The sequence below is a fragment of the Mixophyes fleayi genome, chromosome 5, assembly GCF_038048845.1.
Source record: "Mixophyes fleayi isolate aMixFle1 chromosome 5, aMixFle1.hap1, whole genome shotgun sequence".
NCBI lineage: Eukaryota > Metazoa > Chordata > Amphibia > Anura > Limnodynastidae > Mixophyes > Mixophyes fleayi.
Window position 1 is genome coordinate 192,488,174 of NC_134406.1, and position 18,237 is coordinate 192,506,410.

Here is an 18,237-nt window from a genome sequence, read left to right on the forward strand (position 1 = left end):
TCAAAGAGTCTGAATTTGACTCTGCTGATGCCTATTAAGGTATCAAAAGCATCAAACTCAGAAATCACATTTCTTATGGCTGTTGAGAACATTTTTCATTATTTTACTTTTTATGATTTTATTATTTTGTGGGCGTATTGCACAAAATTTCGTGGCCCACATAATTTGGGATTATTTCGTGGCCCCTCATAATTCTGGATTGACAATGCATAAATGAAAAAATAATAATAAATACAAACTACATGTCCCAATACCTGAAGTAGTAGTTAGGGTAGAAGCCTGTGATAAAATGTGATCATTGCTTAGTGATAATGAGGTCTCAGGAGTCTGGTTAGTAATTGCAGGTGTGCTTAGTCTCATTGTCCCATTCAGTTCAGTGCTTCCTGAAGGGCCCAGCTGCATGATATCTTGGCCTTGAACAAAATAGACAAAATCAAAACTTTGAAAAAAACAAGATCTTACCTCATTACTATAGGCAATGTAATATAACACATAAAAGTTATTCACAACCTAGTAATTTCTCATATCTGTGGTAAGTACTTTTCTATTAAGTAAAGGCTTTGAATGGCCTGTAGCAACCACCATTGCCCTTCTCCGTGTAGGTGGCCTAGGGGATTAGCATGATAATCAGGCTGTTTAGCATGTTAGTCGACCTGGCTAGTATGCTAAACAGCCCAGCTAGCATGCCGACCCCATGCTCCATGTCTACACCAGTGTGAGAACGCTACTGTGGAGAAGGGGCCGAATGCTGATTGATATGGTAGCAGCACAAGAAGAGCATTATTTATGTGCCCTTTGCACAAGTGAGAGGCGGTAGGGAGAAAAACATTTTTTTGTTATAGATTTTAAATAGTCTGTATTAACAAAAGAGAACCTGTCACAGAGGTGACAGATCCTCATAACTCGCCAGCTGCTTTCTCTCTTTACATGATTATTGGTGGAATTCTTTTTTTCAGCATTCACATTGCCTGGAACTAGAATTTCCTCAAAACTAATTAGCTACTGTTAAGAAAAATAGAAGTAAATATATCAATAATTGCTAAATATTGCTGTTACTTTTAATGCTACAGCAGAATGCTAACCCATTATTAATTGGCCATACAAGCATTACTTATTTCAGAATGAAGTGGTGAAGATCGTGGCCAGAAGTTAAACCAATGGCAGTATTCACAAAACTAATGTTGGTTATATAAGTAACGAGTCCTTCAAAAACCAAATTGGAGCTTTTTGGTACTACCTAAAGCCATTATTTTTTTAAAGTTAATTGTCTACAGTCACATGCACATTTAACATTTTTAAAACATTTAAAAAACTGTTGATGGCTGCTAGCAAGTTCCCGTACCTTAAAACAGAGAAAATAAAATGTATTATTTTTAGAGTTTTCACGACAATGGATCCCAACAACAACAACCACAATGTCTCTGATTGTGGCTCATCATTAATCCCTCTGCTCACACCCCCTTCAAAATGTCACACAGCCCCAGTTTTAGAAAAGCTGATCTAGACAGATGGAGTATACAGAAGAGATCTAGAGAGATAGACTATAGAGAAGTGATCAAAATACAATACATAAGTCTACAACTAACCTGATATGGTGAGAGTAATTTCCTGTGGAGACCCCGAGGACGTAGTAGGAGTGGTGCCAGTAGCCTGTGCCAAAACCTGGCTTAAACTGGAGTTATTAATGGTTAATGTGATCTCGTGCTGCCCATTAGAGGTGGACACCAAACCTTGAGAAGTCATAACCTGAGAAAGTTCCTGTCCAGCTGTATAGAAAGAAAACAGTCTGTATTTATGGGAAACATAAAGAGTAATACAAATAACTTTATCAGTATCACATCTGCATGCAGAAATATAGTGAATATCAACATTCCACAGAGTTTACTCCACAGGGGATTACATAGATTTTCTGGACAATTATGCAGTTTGATTACATTTTTCAAAACAACTGCAAAATAGCAAAAGTAATTTGTATACAGGATCATGCAGCTGGCTTATAAAATGAAAGTTGAATGAATATAAAATCAGACCCGTTGTGGTTTATAAAGAATATTTGTGAGCTAGCATTTCCCCATTAAAATGTCAAAACCCAAAGCAAACAGTATATAAGACTTTGATGCTATAGAAATGAGCATAGCATTGCACAGGAATTTGGAGAGATATCAAGAGAATATAGTTGAAAAGAGCATAAGCTCATATATGTGTGTCTATTGGAGCGATAGGCTTTATTTTATGTAATAATGGATGCATATAACAGAAGAGAGAAGATAAAATTATTTCAATAAATACGGATATGGGGGTTGGGTGGAAGATTGTTCACACTGGACAGTTGAAAATGTTACATTAAATGAAGAAGGGTGGCATTATGATGAAAGAAGGAAATATCAGTATAATGGTATACGCCAGCAAGAGGTGCAAAGCAAGCAAGGACATAGCTAGCATATTCCCACGGCTAATGATTGGAGTCTCAATGTCCAGGCATAGTTAAAAGCATTAGGCCTAGTAAAGGTTTTGTAGAGTTTCAACAAAGACTGTCTTTCCTCCTAGTAGACCAATTTAGAGTGGTCAGTCATGCCAGTTATATAAGGTAGGGACATGGCTATAAGACCCCATTAGGACTTCCTCACATTTGGCAGATCTCCACTGTGCCACATGTCACGTTAAAGATTAGTTACAGGCCAACTGGGGTGGAAGTCTGGCATTCTAGCCCAGTGAGCGACAAAAGTCTGTATTATTATGCAAGAGTCCCGGCCTACAATGCACTTCAAAAGGGTGAAATGACAGATATCACCTGGTCAATTGTGGATTGGCATTCCACATAGTGTGTAACCACCTTACAGGACTGAGATTGGTAACAACCATAAAAGGCACTGCTCTAAGGATGTACTGGCCATTTTATAGAATGGTACTTTTACTGCATTTTGATCTCTTCTCTATACTTTCCACTGCAGAGCTCTTGACTCGAGAAGGAAGCATCGACCTGCAGGGCAAATTGTCTGCTAAAAACAGTAGGCATAAGTGCAGGACCTTCACAAAGAACCTTTTTAATTTTGCCAAATGATTCCTGATAGCTGGCAGTCCCAACATATATGATCTGGGACAGGATTTTTTCAACAAATCTGTTAAAAGGTGCAGCTAAATTTTATAGGAGAGGCATCTTACAGAGCTTTATAAACTAGAGGATTTAAGCAGCCATTTCTTACAATATTCACTAAATATTCAATCTCATATCTTTCTAGGGTGCATGCCTTCAAATTGACTTAAGCACCATGAGCACCATATTTATGTGAGCCTTCTCTATAAACGACAATATAGTATCTAGGTATGCCACCGAATAATTCTGCTGACTTTTTTGACTTTGTGACTAAAGTAATAGAGCAATGAGGAGCTGTAGATATAGCTTATCTAGATTTTAATAACACTTTTAACACTGTCCCACATCGCAGACTGTTAAATAAACTTGAAAGCTTGGGATTGGATTCAAAGATGGTGGAGGAAAGGTTACCAGCGGAGTACCCCAATAATCTGTACCTGGAACAGTACTTTTTAGAATCTTTATTGGTGACATTGTAAATGGTATTGAAGGGAAAGTATGCCTTTTTGCAGATGACACAAAGATATTCAAAAGGTACACACACCAGGAGGGGTAATACAAATGATTGATGATCTAGGTAGACTAGAGGAATGGTCAAGAGAGTGGCAACTACAGTTTAATGCCAAAAAATCGTGCACTTGGGTCTCAAAAAAACAAAGGCTAAATGTAGTATTAATGGCACTATAATGTAAACTACTGAGAAGGAAAGGGATCTAGGAGTCACTATTTCAGGTGGCTTAAAGGCAGGTAAGCAATGCAACAAAGCATTGAGAAAGGCAAGTCAGATGCTTGGTTGTATAGGGAGAAGAATCGGTAGCAGAAAGAAATAAGTAATAATGCCACTGTATAGGTCATTGGTTCGGCCTCATCTAGAATACTGCGTTCAATTCTGGTGGCCATATCTCCAGAAGGATATAAATACATTAGAAACTGTACAAAGAAGGGCAACTAAAATGGTGCATGGCCTACAGCACAAAACTTGCCCGGAAAGACTAAAAGAACTTAATATATATAGTTTGGAGCAGAGAAGGGAAGGGGGGACAAGATAGAAACTTTCAAATATATCAAGAGTTTGAACAAGGTACATGAGGGAAACATTCTTTAAAGGAAGAGAAATACTAGAACACAAGGACATGCACTGAAACTGGGGGAAACTAGGTTCAGAGGAAATTTGAGGAAAAACTACTCCACAGAAAGGGCAGTGGATAAGTGGAATAGCCTCCCATCCGATGTTGTAGAGGCTAATACAGTAGACTAGTTTAAACATGATTGGGATAGACATAAGAATATCCATATAAAGAATAAGGTATCAAATAAGGTTTACGGTTACCATAGGATAATAAAACAATGGGCAGACTAGATGGGCCAAGTGGTTTTTATTTGCCGTCAAATTCTATGTTTCTATGGCTTTCACTCAGGACAGGAAGAGGTCAGAGAAATGGAATTTTTCTCCAGGGAGGTCTGGACCCTTAGTCTGAAAATTCTAGGTAGTCCTTGAACATAAGGCAGAAAAATCTGGCCAGTCTTTGCCTATTAGCCCTGGGACTAGCAGTTATGGACAAAACCACCACCTTAAGAACTTTATGCTGAATGGCAAGAGCCACGTGAGCACTAGGGTAGGAGAGGACATACCTGTGTAACTAATTTGCAGTACATTTATCTTGTACATTTATCTATATTGGTGGTATCAAGCCTTATTACCAAGGTGTTCCTAGTGCCAAAGTCTACCAAACCTTTTACTATTTCCCCTTGAATTTCCACCACCTGGAGTAACGTGGGCCAGTCTGACAGGAGATGTGGTAAAAATGTCTGCAAATAAACAATCCAACTGTGGACAGCTGTCTTCCACGTGTCTCTCCAAAACAGCTTGTTGAGAGGTGGCAGATTTCAGGCCTGTTCAACAGGTGGAAAAGGACGTTCCAAGTGATAATGGGAGCATGCTGGACCACTGGTACAGACAGAAACCCAAGCCTTGGCTCTGGCAGATACACTAGTTGGTGACTTTCTATTTTCCATTCACAGATTCTCCAGTGTCTGAATTTCGGTGAAATCCTAGTCTCATTAACAGCCATTGCACCAGCAGCGCACTCACTACACGAAAGTCCACTAAGAAAATAATCCAAAAACCAAAGCCTCCATATAATTAGCCATAGTATGTACCCCTGGCTGGAGTCATTAGTTGCTAAAACTGGTCAGCTGATGCAGCCTTAAAACACTGCTGACAAGTTTCTGGGAGTAGTGAATATTGTTCCAAGCTGGCAACCTTGACTCTGTAGTAATCACTAATGTCCTACTTTACCAAACTAAAGCTAAGTGAAATGCTGAAGAGGATTTAAGCCAAGGCGGAACTGTAGTGACTCTCTCAAAGTTAGTCAAGAAGGCAGGAATGTGCACCTGGAATGCAGGACCAACAAAATGTTTTTTTTCTTCGAATTGTTGCATCTCCTCCTGTTGGAACAGTAAGAGTAGGTGCTATTTTTGCAAATTTGTATACACCATTTTAGGACTGCTGAAATTCGTTGACATCTTCAAACACCAACTTGTAGTAGACACTGTAAAGTCAGTAACAAGGAGACAGGTAACTTATTACCTATAATTTCTATTGTTGGAGGTGGAGCAATCACACAGCAGCAGGTGCACTGCATATGTTGCTAAATTCCTGACTGCTAAGTATTGCTAAGGGCACAGTACGCATATTCCTCAGGGAATAATATGGTATTTGAGGTCCAGGCCTTGTTAACAACACTAGGCATGGCATGGGGTTTTTCAGAGTGCAACATAGGACTCTCTTTTCTCCTAGTAGACCAACTTAAACCAGACTGTCCATACCTTATAAAGGAAATAACCCCACCCAGTTATGCGAGGAAGGGGTGGAACTATCAGATGCTATAAGAAACCTTCTTCCCATTTTACTAGACCTCCATTATGCTAGGGTAACCTAAAGGAGTTTTTCTTCTCAATAACATAACAGTAATGGAAAGAAGAATTATCCTAATACAGGTTGAAAACTTGAAACCTTGGAAGTTTCTAACCTGAAACAGATGTTGCTTACTATGGACTGACACCTAAAGAGTGCTATGCATTAACAGCAGTCATTGTGAGTGCAGCGACTATAGGACCTGAACATATTTCTACACAAAAACACTGAAAAGCAACTTGCAGCCCACAGTATATCAAGCAACAGACTGAAGCATTATTTGGGGGCGGGGGTTGAATTATAATTTGAATAAAAGGGGGGCTCCTCAAATGCACAATGAGATGAGGTCCATTTCTCAGAATAAGCAGACATCCTATTAAAGAAGGCGGCATCATATTTTGAAGGACCGTTTTAGGGAGCATTATTGTTTGTTAACAAGACACTTTTTTCATGAGAATGCAATTTCAAGTGCATTGTTTTATATCAAAGACAGGACATTCTTTGAAGAAAGAGAGGAGGCATAATATACAGAAGGAAAGGGAGTTGTTTATGAATTAAAGGTATGGTTATTAAATTACAGAAGGAAACAGTGCTGATGTAGAGGGAATTGTTTGCTAAAGGCGGGTGATTACTTATTGAATGAGGGGGCATTCTATGCATAACAGAGAGGGTGAGTTATATTCAGTATACAGCAAGGGGAGATTTTATGCAGACTGAAGTGAGGGCAAAGTATGAAAAATGAGGCATATGTGGAGGGAGGTTGTTTGCAGAACCAGGTAAGCGATTGCATACAGAACGAGGTTGCAATTGCAAGCAGAACAAGGTGAGCAGTTACATGCAGGATGAGGGATAGTATTGCATACAGAATTAGGGAGGGGATTGGATTGCATACAGGAGTGAAGCACTGCCAAAGCAGTGCAGTACTGTTTTCCCGGAGGGAAGCACTGTTTATTAAGTGCAGAGGTGGAAATCATTGTTTACAGAAATGTATATTGTTTGAGCTGCTTGGTGTGGTTGAATGCTTGCCTGTCTAAACAAAGTGGCTGTGGAGAATTGGGCCCAAGATGGATCTTGACATCCAAGAATGGCCGCAATATTTTTTTACATCATTTGGTCCTTAATTAGAAGGACATGGGACAGCACAGAAAAGCACAATGACATTAATTAGAATACAGAAGAAAGAGGATTTACTTGCACTGCTCGAAGTCAGCACTGATTCTTGTTCAGTGATAGGTGCAATAGATAGGTTAGAGGAAGATGTTGTGGCAGGCTGAAGAGACAAGTTTGCTATAGGTTGAAGAACAACATTAGCTGGCACAGCATTCTCACTTGTTTGCAGACTGCTGGTATTCTGTACTGCATTGGGGTCTCCAGGGAGTGTTTGGGGTATAATACTGCTGTGCTGTAGAGTTTGTTGTAAAATGCTGGGATCAATCTGGTGGACCAAAAACAAGAAAGAATCCATCAAATATTTAAATATTTTTTATACAACGTATAAAGTATATGTTAAGTATATTCAAATACAGTCACCTGTAGTGTTATATTGTTGATGCTTGTAGCATCTATTCCAGAGAACTGTACATTCTGTCCAACCAAGTTGGCAGCAAGCTGTAACTGAATTCCCTCCAGAGTGGCCAAGCTACATTCGGACAATGATACTGTTAAATCCCCACCAGCTGTGAAATTATAAGGCATAAATACAAAACATCAATATATAATTCAGCAACCACATCTCGTCTGACCATGTTTACTCTCAATATTACATGACCTGGAAGCAAAAGGCAACAAATCCATCTGTACAAAATTAAAAATTGCAGTCAAATTGTCACTTTGGGCTTCATTTAGATTTGAAAGTAAATCCAGCTAGAAGATGCAATTTGCACCTTGGCAAAGCCATGTTGTGTTGCCCCGGACAGGACAGATTAGGAGTGTAAAGAAGGGGTGCATTCAAGCTCAACACTAAAACACAATGTAATTATAAAGTTGCAGTGTATGTGTGCGCTACATTAAACAGACAGAATTTTCACTGCATAAATAAATAAATGCATTTGCACTCCTTGCACAACAACATTATCCAGGTGCAAATTTTGAACCCTTTAGCTTGAACAGTTTTTGTTTTATCCACAGTAAAAACGCATTAAAAAAACAAAACTTTGCTCTATGCAGCCAACATGGATGCATTTTTAAAACTGCTAGATAAGTATGTTAGCTCTTATTATACCATCTAATAATGTGGTGTACTTACCTGAGACAGAAGCAGGAAGAATGGCTTGTCCAACTAGTCCTTGTTGGAGTAAACTTTGATCAAACTGGCTGGATAGAACAGAGCTGTTGGTAATGAAGACACCTGGCTCTGTTGTAGCTGAGTTAAGTAGGTTTATAGTTGGAAGTGTTTCCACCGTGCTGGATGGCGTACTGGGCGCCAGTATTGCAGTTTGAGAAAGATGTCTACGCACAACATGTTTCCTGATCTTTTTAGAATCAGATTTATAATGACACTGTATGTGAGTCTTCCTACGCCCAGATGTTCGGAAACGCATATCACAGTGGGGACACTTAAAAGGCTTTGCTCCAGTGTGCAGACGCATGTGCACTTTTAGACTACCTTTGGTGGAAAAGGAATTGGTGCAGACATGACAACTAAAGAGTTTTTGTCCTGTAAAATACATGAGAAGGCATTTATTGCAAAGACAATATATGTAACGTGTCTATATTATAATTATATATTACGTGACTAATATTCAAATTCCACACACAAATAAGGAGGTGAAAGAAATCAGAATGTCATAGTTTATAAATGATCAACTGGCAAGTTGTAATGGAAACAAATTAGAGTATAACAAACAGCAAGTACAATAAAAACTTGACATGACACCTGGGTGGAGCCAATACTAGAAACATAATTGTACACCCAGTCATAATCAGAGTGGTTAAATGGGTGTGCAATTATGTTTTTATTACCTCTGAGATCTTTTCTTAACTTTATTTGAAACCTCAGGGGAAACATGTTCTAGCTCTCCTGTGAGACCCGTCATGAAAGTAATGTGAGTAGCATATGGACCAATGTTTTCATGTTGCTGCCCAGATAATCTTGCAAAAGATCTCTCTTACTCAGACACTGACTAGAGATACAGACAAAGTAGGCTGGTGCAACTGGGAAGCCAATTGTAGTTAATGTGGGATTTCTCCTATATTCTATAAGATACAACCACTGTAAAGCAGAGGGTAACTTTGTTAGCTTGCAAGATAAAAGCGAAGCACAAAAGTCATAAAATACGCAGTCCACTGCTGTCACCATCCCCCTACACTATGGCAGCACTTCATTTAAATGATGCAATGGCGCAGGGGGTGGAGCCAGCAGTGGACTGTGTATTTTGTGACCAGTTAGGATACCAGCACAGCCCAGGCAGAAATTGAACAATGTTAGCAATCCCTCTTCTGGGCCAACTGAGCGTGGGAGGGAATTTCTCTTTTCACGACCTAAGTTTTGAATGTTTTTATTAAAAAAAGTCAACATGTCACTTTTAAAATAGCATTTTTTTTTAACGCATAACAGTCTTGTTAATCATTAAATCTGATGCAAACAAGAAAGACCCTTTTATATATTTTCGAGTATACTGAAAACATGGAATTATATTTTTGAGCATGCCAATCTTTCAATTTTTCTTTTTAAATTACAATAATATGATAATAAAGAAAATTTACTTTCTGTATAATTGAAGAATAATGGCCTTAATTAAAACATTCTAATTGTACAGTTTGGTATCATTAAGCAAGTACAATTATTTTTGAGGCAGATTTATTAATATATGGCTAACTAGTCACAATATATTAACACAGGAAGTGTATATCTCCCCTGCTGCATCTCTCACTCCTGCATGCCTGTCCCTATGGTGGTGTGTTTACAGGCTGGAGAGTAGGAGAAAGGGAAGAGAGTATCTAATGGGCTGCTCCACAGAGATGAGAACTTAAAGAGAAAAGATTTACCCCTATTTATAAGGATATTATTTCCAGGATGGTAAATGTTAACATCCCTTGAGTATTATATATGTTCTGAAAGGAAAGGTCCATTTGCTAAGTGGGTTATTCATATTATTATTATTATTATTATTATTACTATTTATTTATATAGCGCCACTAATGTTTAAAGTGTTTAGACTTGAAAAATGATATAATACACACGTTTAAACAGCGAGTTCTAGTGTAATAACTTCAGTGTTCATTAGGAGCACATATTAATGTAAACTTTCCAACAAGGCAGTGTATAATAGTAGAGGTAACTTCAGAAGAAATGTGTGGTTCCTAGGTATTGAACATTCTGTGAAGTTATCCACATAATACCACCATAATGGGCAGCACGGTGCCTTAGTGGTTAGCACTTCTGCCTCACAGCAATGGGGTCATAAGTTCAATTCCCGACTATGGCCTTATCTGTGCGGAGTTTGTATGTTTTCCCCATGTTTGCGTGTGTTTACCAAGGATTCTCCGGTTTCCTCCCACACCCCCCCCCCCCCCCAAAAAAAATACTAGTAGGTTAATTGGCATGCTATTAATTTGACCTTAGTCTCCCTCTGTGTGTGTGTGTGTGTGTTAGGGAATTTAGACTGTAAGCTCCAATGGGGCAGGGACTGATGTGAGTGCATTCTCTGTACAGCGCTGCGGAATTACTAGCGCTATATAAATATCTGATGATGATAATGATAATCCATATACATATATTCTTGAAGTTTTTAACCTAAATCAACAAATCCACATTATAAAAAATATATCCGAAATAACAAGAAGCAGAAAATACATGTTTAAGTAAATGATACATAACCTAAGCACGTTAAAGAACAAAACAAATTTGTTTTGTTTCCTCTACCAAAATCCATTGCTCCGCTCAGTAACATCAGATTGTTGTTTAAATGTCTTTATCAACATGATTTGCTCAGTAAATGCCTGATATGATCTTCAACTATTATTACACTTCTTGATACCAATTCCAAGGTTTGTAATTTAAGCATGAGTTTGCTTATGGTTTTGTCTAGAAAATCTCAAATCTAAATTACAAAGAACATTTTGGGCTTCTGCTTCAATAAACGGATGCTCATTTTATCCCCCAGTGTTTGTCTTGCGTGAAGGCTCTTAGCCAGCTAATAAGATGAAAGTCGATAATGCCAGATAACAATGTCCAGATGATTCTATTCTCAGCCCACAGTATTATTGTGCTTGTATCGATCCTAACAAGGATTCATGTTATTCAAATACATCAGGAGAAAATGAACAAAATAAGTTTTGTATTATGTTTTCAGTAAAAAGAATTACCTATAAAAAACACATTCAAATTACCCAATGTATTTATGTCAGTTTCAACAAATGATTGTTTGTGCTGAACATGAAAACAACAAAAATATATTTCTATTACTGACAATTACAATATGAAAACCCATTATAGCTCAGCATATTGCATCCCAGTGCTGTAGACTATAGTCAGGTACATCAATTCAACATATTTAAAATTTAAAAATTGACACAGTGACACAAATGACAGTATAATAAAGCAAAAATTAGTTTTAGTGGAGTGAGAATTGAAAAAGGACCAGACTTTTTACCTTTCTCATCATACTATACTTAACCTTCAGCTGCTATTACTTCTTCCACCAAAAATTGGCAACACATACAGAAATCTTCATACAATAAACCAGAAAGATGTGTTGTAAACAATAGTTATAAGAGAGAGCACTCTGCAGTGATCCTATGAAAATTGGATGATTTTCACTGCTGCTGCTGTTGCCACTGGGAATAATCCCTCCACTGCCAAAGTAGTTTTCAACAATAGTGTAGATGAAGGTAGAACTCTAGGAAAAGGAGACTCAAATAGATCAAGTGCATTCAATAACATTGTTTTTATTAACATATAAGAATCACTCTTACAATTTTCATATACTGTAGAATACAGGCATAAACAGTTAAACCTGATAGAAACTGCCAGAGGAATGCACAACAGAGAATGCCAGGGTTAACATAACTTATGCCTGTATTCTATATGGAAATTGTTAATGTGATTCTAATATTATCAGGAAAAAATATTATTGAATGCATGTGATCTATTGGAGCTATTCTGCTTTTTGTAGCACTCTGGCTTCATCTACACTATAGTATAACCCAGCACTGGTTTTATAGCTGCTTTCGCTCTCTTCGCTGTTTCTCAATATAATACCTTTACCACAGGACACGATTAAAAAGCTCCGCTCACAATTAAACACTTGCACCAGTTGTAAAGGATGAGTGTTAATGGTAAACTACGCGCTCTAAATCTGCAGCCTGATCTGTGTTTGGATATTGTTTGTAATTATTAGCATCACAAACCAATATTTTTGATATATAATAGATATTGGACCACTATGCTGTATGGGACATCTATATAAGATATGACTCAGTAGACATACACCCAGTGATATAAATATATAACATGCAAAGGTCAGAACTCTTATTCGCACTTTATATTTTTTTTTTACTTGCACTCATTGTGATTCCAACCCTCACACACCAAACAAATAAGATATTCCCAAAAATATTCTTATGCAGCTTATATCAAGTGGTAAAAGTCACACGTGAATTTATTCACTTTAAATTTAAGGAAGTATATTTCTTATTACACATATCATTTCTTTATACTAACAAACGATGGCACTATTACTTACCTGACCACATTATTTGCTCTAGGTTATTCTACACACACCGCTACATTGTTACCAGAGCAAACACATGTATTTAATCTTAATTGCCAATGGGATTTTGCTATCAAGTATGCTATACTAACAAACATCTATGAAAGTCTCTAATAATATTATTATTTCCAAGTTTAAGGGGTAAATTTATCGAGCTGCAGGATTGAAAAGTGGAGATGTTGCCTATAGCAACCAATAAGACTCTAGGGGGTAAATGTATCATACCCCAGTTTTGTTAAGTCCCACGAGTTCGGCGTCGAACTCACGGGACTTGACAAAACCGGGGTATGATACATTTACCCCTAGATGTCATTTTGTAGAAGTACTAAATAAATGATAACTAGAATCTGATTGGTTATTACAGTCTACATTTCAAACCCGACGGAAACTCGCAGCTTGATACATTTACCCCTAAGTGTGATTCTCAATGATGTGTCCTTTAATTTCAACAGTGTAGAGCATGCCATATTGGTACCAGCCAACCAATATTTTGGTCTCCATCTTTTTCACAGTTTTCATCTTATCTTCAAATCAGTCATTCAGTGACTTTCTCTAGGACATCACCCTCCCTATTTCCACTTTCAGATTATTTTTTCCAGCCTACGCTTGTTCTCCTTGCAGCCCAAGATGTTGCTATGGGTACAGTATTACCTATATGCAAATATACCAAAATCACCTTTATTCCCCTCAACTTAGACCTGTTTTTTCTGGAATCAAAGCTTTGCCCTATCTTCAAATCTAGAAACTTCTACCAAAATTTCTAAAAATCCCATAGATGCTGTGGCAAAATAACAATCTGCATTAAAGTGCATGGGCTTGGAGTTATATCTGCTCAGCAAATCTATTTTTTCTTCTCACACTGCGTAAATTTCCAAAGACTTCCACCTGCAGAGAATTGCTAAAATAACCCCATCCTTATAACGGATTCCCCTAACCAACTAAATAAACTCTTTCATAATATCTCTTAATGATTACTGTAACTTCTCCTTAACTGACCTTTCATCAACAAATGACCTTGTCCCTAGTCTTTGGTCAATACCACTGACAAACCCTTCCACACCTGCTCCATATTTGCTTCCTCTGTACCAGTCCCTACTGTTGCAACAATGATTCAACAATGACCTCTCCTCCTCTCTTAGGGGCATATTCAATTGTTAGCGAGTTTAGAAGTTCGAGCGTGTTAAGTAATTTTTGTTTGTTTTTTTCCTTATTTTCGAGCGCGGAAACTTTTTGCGCAATTCAAATCTTTTTTTTTTTTTTACCGAAACGGTCTTCTCGCGCTCCAAACGTTTGTCAATGTTAAAGTATAGGCTGGATGCGAACCCTCAGCGGAAAAAGCTATTCAATTGTTTTTTAACGCTGTGTGTAAAACATGCAAATCTGCTGTTTCATCTCGCACCTCCTTGGTCTGCTCAAAGAAAAAAGCGAAATTTTTAAGTTAAGAAAAATAGAAATTAAACTGAAAAAATAGGTGTAAAAGTTCATTAAAATAACATGAAAACTGAAAAGTACTATTTTTTTTAAAAAATAACAGTGTAATAATTAATAATTTTTTCTAAGTTCCCCCTTTAGAAAAATCCATTACTGGTGCAGTCCTATATGTATTTAAACTTTATTTTATTTTTTTTATATTTTTTTTTGGGGGGGGGGGGGGGGGGGAGGGGGTGGTTGTGCCTGACCTCAGTCAGCTCTCCAAATTTTGAAAAGTAGCATGTTATTTATTTATTTTTTAAAACCAAAAGCGTTTGCTCCCCACTCTATTTAGTCTTAACCCTAGTGCTGGCAGGCTATTGCTGTGTGTGTGAAACTCATTTCAAACTCGCTAGGACCAATAGTAGAGCGCGAGGGGGTGGATGCAATGTTAACAATTGAATTGAGGGAGTTTTTTTTTTAAAACGAGCGCTCGAACAGGAAAAAACGAGTAAAACTCCCTCAATTCAATTGTTAACATTGCATCCACCCCCTCGCGCTCTACTATTGGTCCTAGCGAGTTTGAAATGAGGAGTGGTTAAGGCAGCCATTTTTGTATAAAAAATTAATGCAAATTAATGCAATCAAGAAGGGCCCCAGCACTGCAAATGAGATTGGGCCCCTACACTGCAATCAAGAAGGGCCCCAGCACTGCACAAGAGAATGGGCCCCCACACTGCAATCAAGAAGGGCCCCAGCACTGCAAAGGAGATTGGGCCCCTACACTGCAATCAAGAAGGGCCCCAGCACTGCAAGCAACAATGCCTCCCCCCTGGACAGCAGATTTAAAGATTTTACAAGCAGGAATTTTTTTTTCCATTTGCAAACATTTCTTGAACACTGGCCAAGCATGGACATTTGGAAGGTACAAATATTTGTGGGACAGTGGGCAAGCCGGACATTTGGAAGGTACAAATATTTGTTGGGACTTTGCGTAAATGAGTGTGTGTAGGTTAAGCATCAGAAAACTGAGGATTTCGTCCATGGTGAGTATTTTGTTTTTTTTTGTTTTTAATAAAAATCTATGGTGTACATGAGGGTGTTTACTGTATTTCTTGGGGTTTGATTATTTTTAATAAAGATTTGTGGTTGGAATGAGGGTGTTGTCCTTTTATTTAACATTTTGCTTTGTGGAACTACAGATCACAGCCAGCCGTGGGTGTAAGAGCATGTTGGCACTTGTGGTTCTACAAGTGCCAACATGCCCTGGGTGCCATGGGTACGCTGGTGCTTGTAGTTAGACAAGTAGCAGCATGCCCACACTATTTACGCCAACATGGCTGGCTGGGACATGTAGTTCCACAAATCAAAATTGTGTTTTTTTTTCATACAGAATCCCCATTTATTACCCTACTACCCACAGCCCAGGGGTAGTAGGAAGAGCCCTAGTGCTATCGGCACTGGGCTGGTTGTCCCTAGGGGGGTGGCCCGCTTACATTTTTCAGCGGACCACACTCCGTAGGGAATCCAGGCCAGCGTTGGACAGTCTGTGGGTGTTTAGTCATTATGGCCATGGGACCCAAACTGCGTTCCCCCCCCCCTGCTATAGTGCCTATCACCCCGGCTGGTTTGCCTAGCGCTGGTTCAATTAAAATAGGGGGAACCCTACGCAAAAATTTTCAAAGATTTTAACACACACAGCAATAGCCTGCCAGCACTAGGGTTAAGACTAAATAGAGTGGGGAGCAAACGCTTTTGGTTTTAAAAAATAAATAAATAACATGCTACTTTTCAAAATTTTGAGAGCTGACTGAGGTCAGGCACAACCACCGCCCCCCCCCCCAAAAAAATCTATATAAAAAATAAATAAATAAAGTTCAAATACATATAGGACTGCACCACTAACTAATGGATTTTTTTAAGGGGGGGAACTTTGAAAAATGTATTAATTATTACACTGTTATTTTTTTAAAAAAATAGTACTTTTTAGTTTTCATGTCATTTTAATTAACTTTTACACCTATTTTTTCAGTTTAATTTCTATTTTTCTTAACTTAAAATTTTTTTTTTTTCTTTGAGCAGACCAAGGAGGTGCGAGATGAAACAGCAGATTTGCCTGTTTCACCCACAGCGTTAAAAAACAATTGAATAGCTTTTTCCGCTGAGGGTTCGCATCCAGCCTATACTAAGGTAAAAAAAAAAAAAAAAAGATTTGAATTGCGCGAGAAGTTTCCGCTCTCGAAAATAAGGAAAAAAACAAAAAAAATTACTTAACGCGCTCGAACTTCTAAACTCGCTAACAATTGAATATGCCCCTAAGAGTTTCCCGTGTGCCATCTCTTTAATTAATCTCTCTACCATGCCCCATCAGACTCATTCATAAGTTCACATTCTTCATACGCTCCCTTAAGAGCCACCTTTTTGAGAAATACCAATTTTCTCTTTCCACGATTTCTCCTTAACCTTTCCACTGCTACACCAACTGCTCGAAGAAGTCCTTATGTCTTAAATATAAGTATTATGTTACAGTAAAGCTTTCAGAGTAGAGATTAATTTAGCATTTGTGCTGCTATGTATTGTATGTCGGTTTGTATATGTCTGTCACTATTTGTAATCTTCCTAACTGTATAATGCTACTTAATGTTTTTGTTTCTAAATAAACGCTATTAAAAATAATTACAACAAATCTCTTTGCAGCAGATGCAAGCATAACATGACAATAGATGACATAACAGATAAGTATAAAAGTATGCCACAAAAGGACATAAAGGTGGAATTCTGCTCATTTCATTCATCTGGATTACCTACAGATATGCAAATGACCAATTAAATAGTTTGTGGTAGGTATTATTAAATGCTTGCATAATCCCATTTTAAAAGTTGTTTACAAATTTAGGTGCCAAAACCCTTTGAAAGGTGTAAAGCACAAAAGACTCTCTATAAAGGTAAATGTGAAATAGAGGTACCCCTGGACTACCAATCTGTTGTTCCTGGACTTTGAGAAGACACCAACTGGTAAACAGACTCATTTAGTTAGAGGTTAAGTCTACACCTATTGGATTACTGGCCATTTGTGTTGTATTCTGTTTAAAGTACCCAAGAATCCCCCTGACATATCAATCTATAATGTCACTTATAAATATACCAGAACAATAATTTTTTAAGTGTTTCTTTAAACATCTACTACGCCTTAATTGTGACCATTTCCTCACTAAATACTCCTCACACACTTTCAAAACGTTGTCCAAGATACAATCCTACTTTTGATGGCTTTATCATTCTCCGTTATGAACTCTTCCAGCCTTTCAAATTTCAAAATATCTTTCAAAGTGTATCTTGAATCAACTTGCACGACAGCCATTGCCTTTTATTTTTAGGAAACCTCTTACCAAAACATCAGCAATCAGCACTGTGGCAGAGCTTATTTTATCACCTATTTCCCCTACAAGTTATAGGACTAAGAAAAAAATAAGAGGTTTATCTTTGTAAGACATCCTGCCGTGTGTCATATAAAGAACTGTACTTAGTTACTAACCTGCATGGGTTTTCACATGGGAATCCAGTGTTGATTTAACTGTAAAGCTCTTTCCACATTCATCACATTTAAAAGGTTTCTCCCCTGTATGGATACGTATATGTCTGACAAAAGACAAAGAGACAAAATAATTATGCAGTCTATCAGCGGTAATGTTTTTATATTATTATTATTATTATTAACCAATACTTAGAAAACACTTTACACAGCACATACAAAGACATTCTTCTACCAAGTGAAGGGCAACCTCAAGGGACACCAACCCTAAACAATAATATTGTAAGCAATTATCACCACAGCCCAAACATTTAAAATATAACGTTGTTGAAAATACGTAAAACGCTTTCTCCTAGATGTAGCCTGATATTATAATCAATGTTTGTCTTTTTGTTGGTATTGGAGGAGATGAGTATGGGTGAGATGGCCAGATAAAGAAGCTAAAGAAAAAAAGAAATCACCACACCAGGTATAAGATAATAGTCTGCCTCCTCAAAAATATATAAATAAGTATGTATGAACCTAGGACAGAAAGAAATATCCTAGGGGGTGCACCCAACACATAGTCAGA

General features: G+C 37.8%; 1 protein-coding gene across 4 annotated transcripts in view; it reads right to left on the reverse strand.

Moving 5' to 3' along the window:
* Nucleotides 1–18,237, reverse strand: part of ZNF236 (zinc finger protein 236) — a 139,699-nt gene that overhangs the window by 35,329 nt on the left and 86,133 nt on the right. For 3 of the 4 annotated variants that reach the window (XM_075213212.1, XM_075213211.1, XM_075213214.1), the window contains exons 22-27: nucleotides 17,670–17,773; nucleotides 8,257–8,667; nucleotides 7,542–7,687; nucleotides 7,203–7,446; nucleotides 1,587–1,766; nucleotides 255–413 (exon numbers count right to left, since the gene is read on the reverse strand). In XM_075213212.1, the coding sequence (XP_075069313.1) occupies nucleotides 255–413; nucleotides 1,587–1,766; nucleotides 7,203–7,446; nucleotides 7,542–7,687; nucleotides 8,257–8,667; nucleotides 17,670–17,773 (1,244 nt within the window). The remainder of the gene's footprint in view (nucleotides 1–254; nucleotides 414–1,586; nucleotides 1,767–7,202; nucleotides 7,447–7,541; nucleotides 7,688–8,256; nucleotides 8,668–17,669; nucleotides 17,774–18,237) is intronic. The other variant, XM_075213213.1, reaches the window with a different exon arrangement.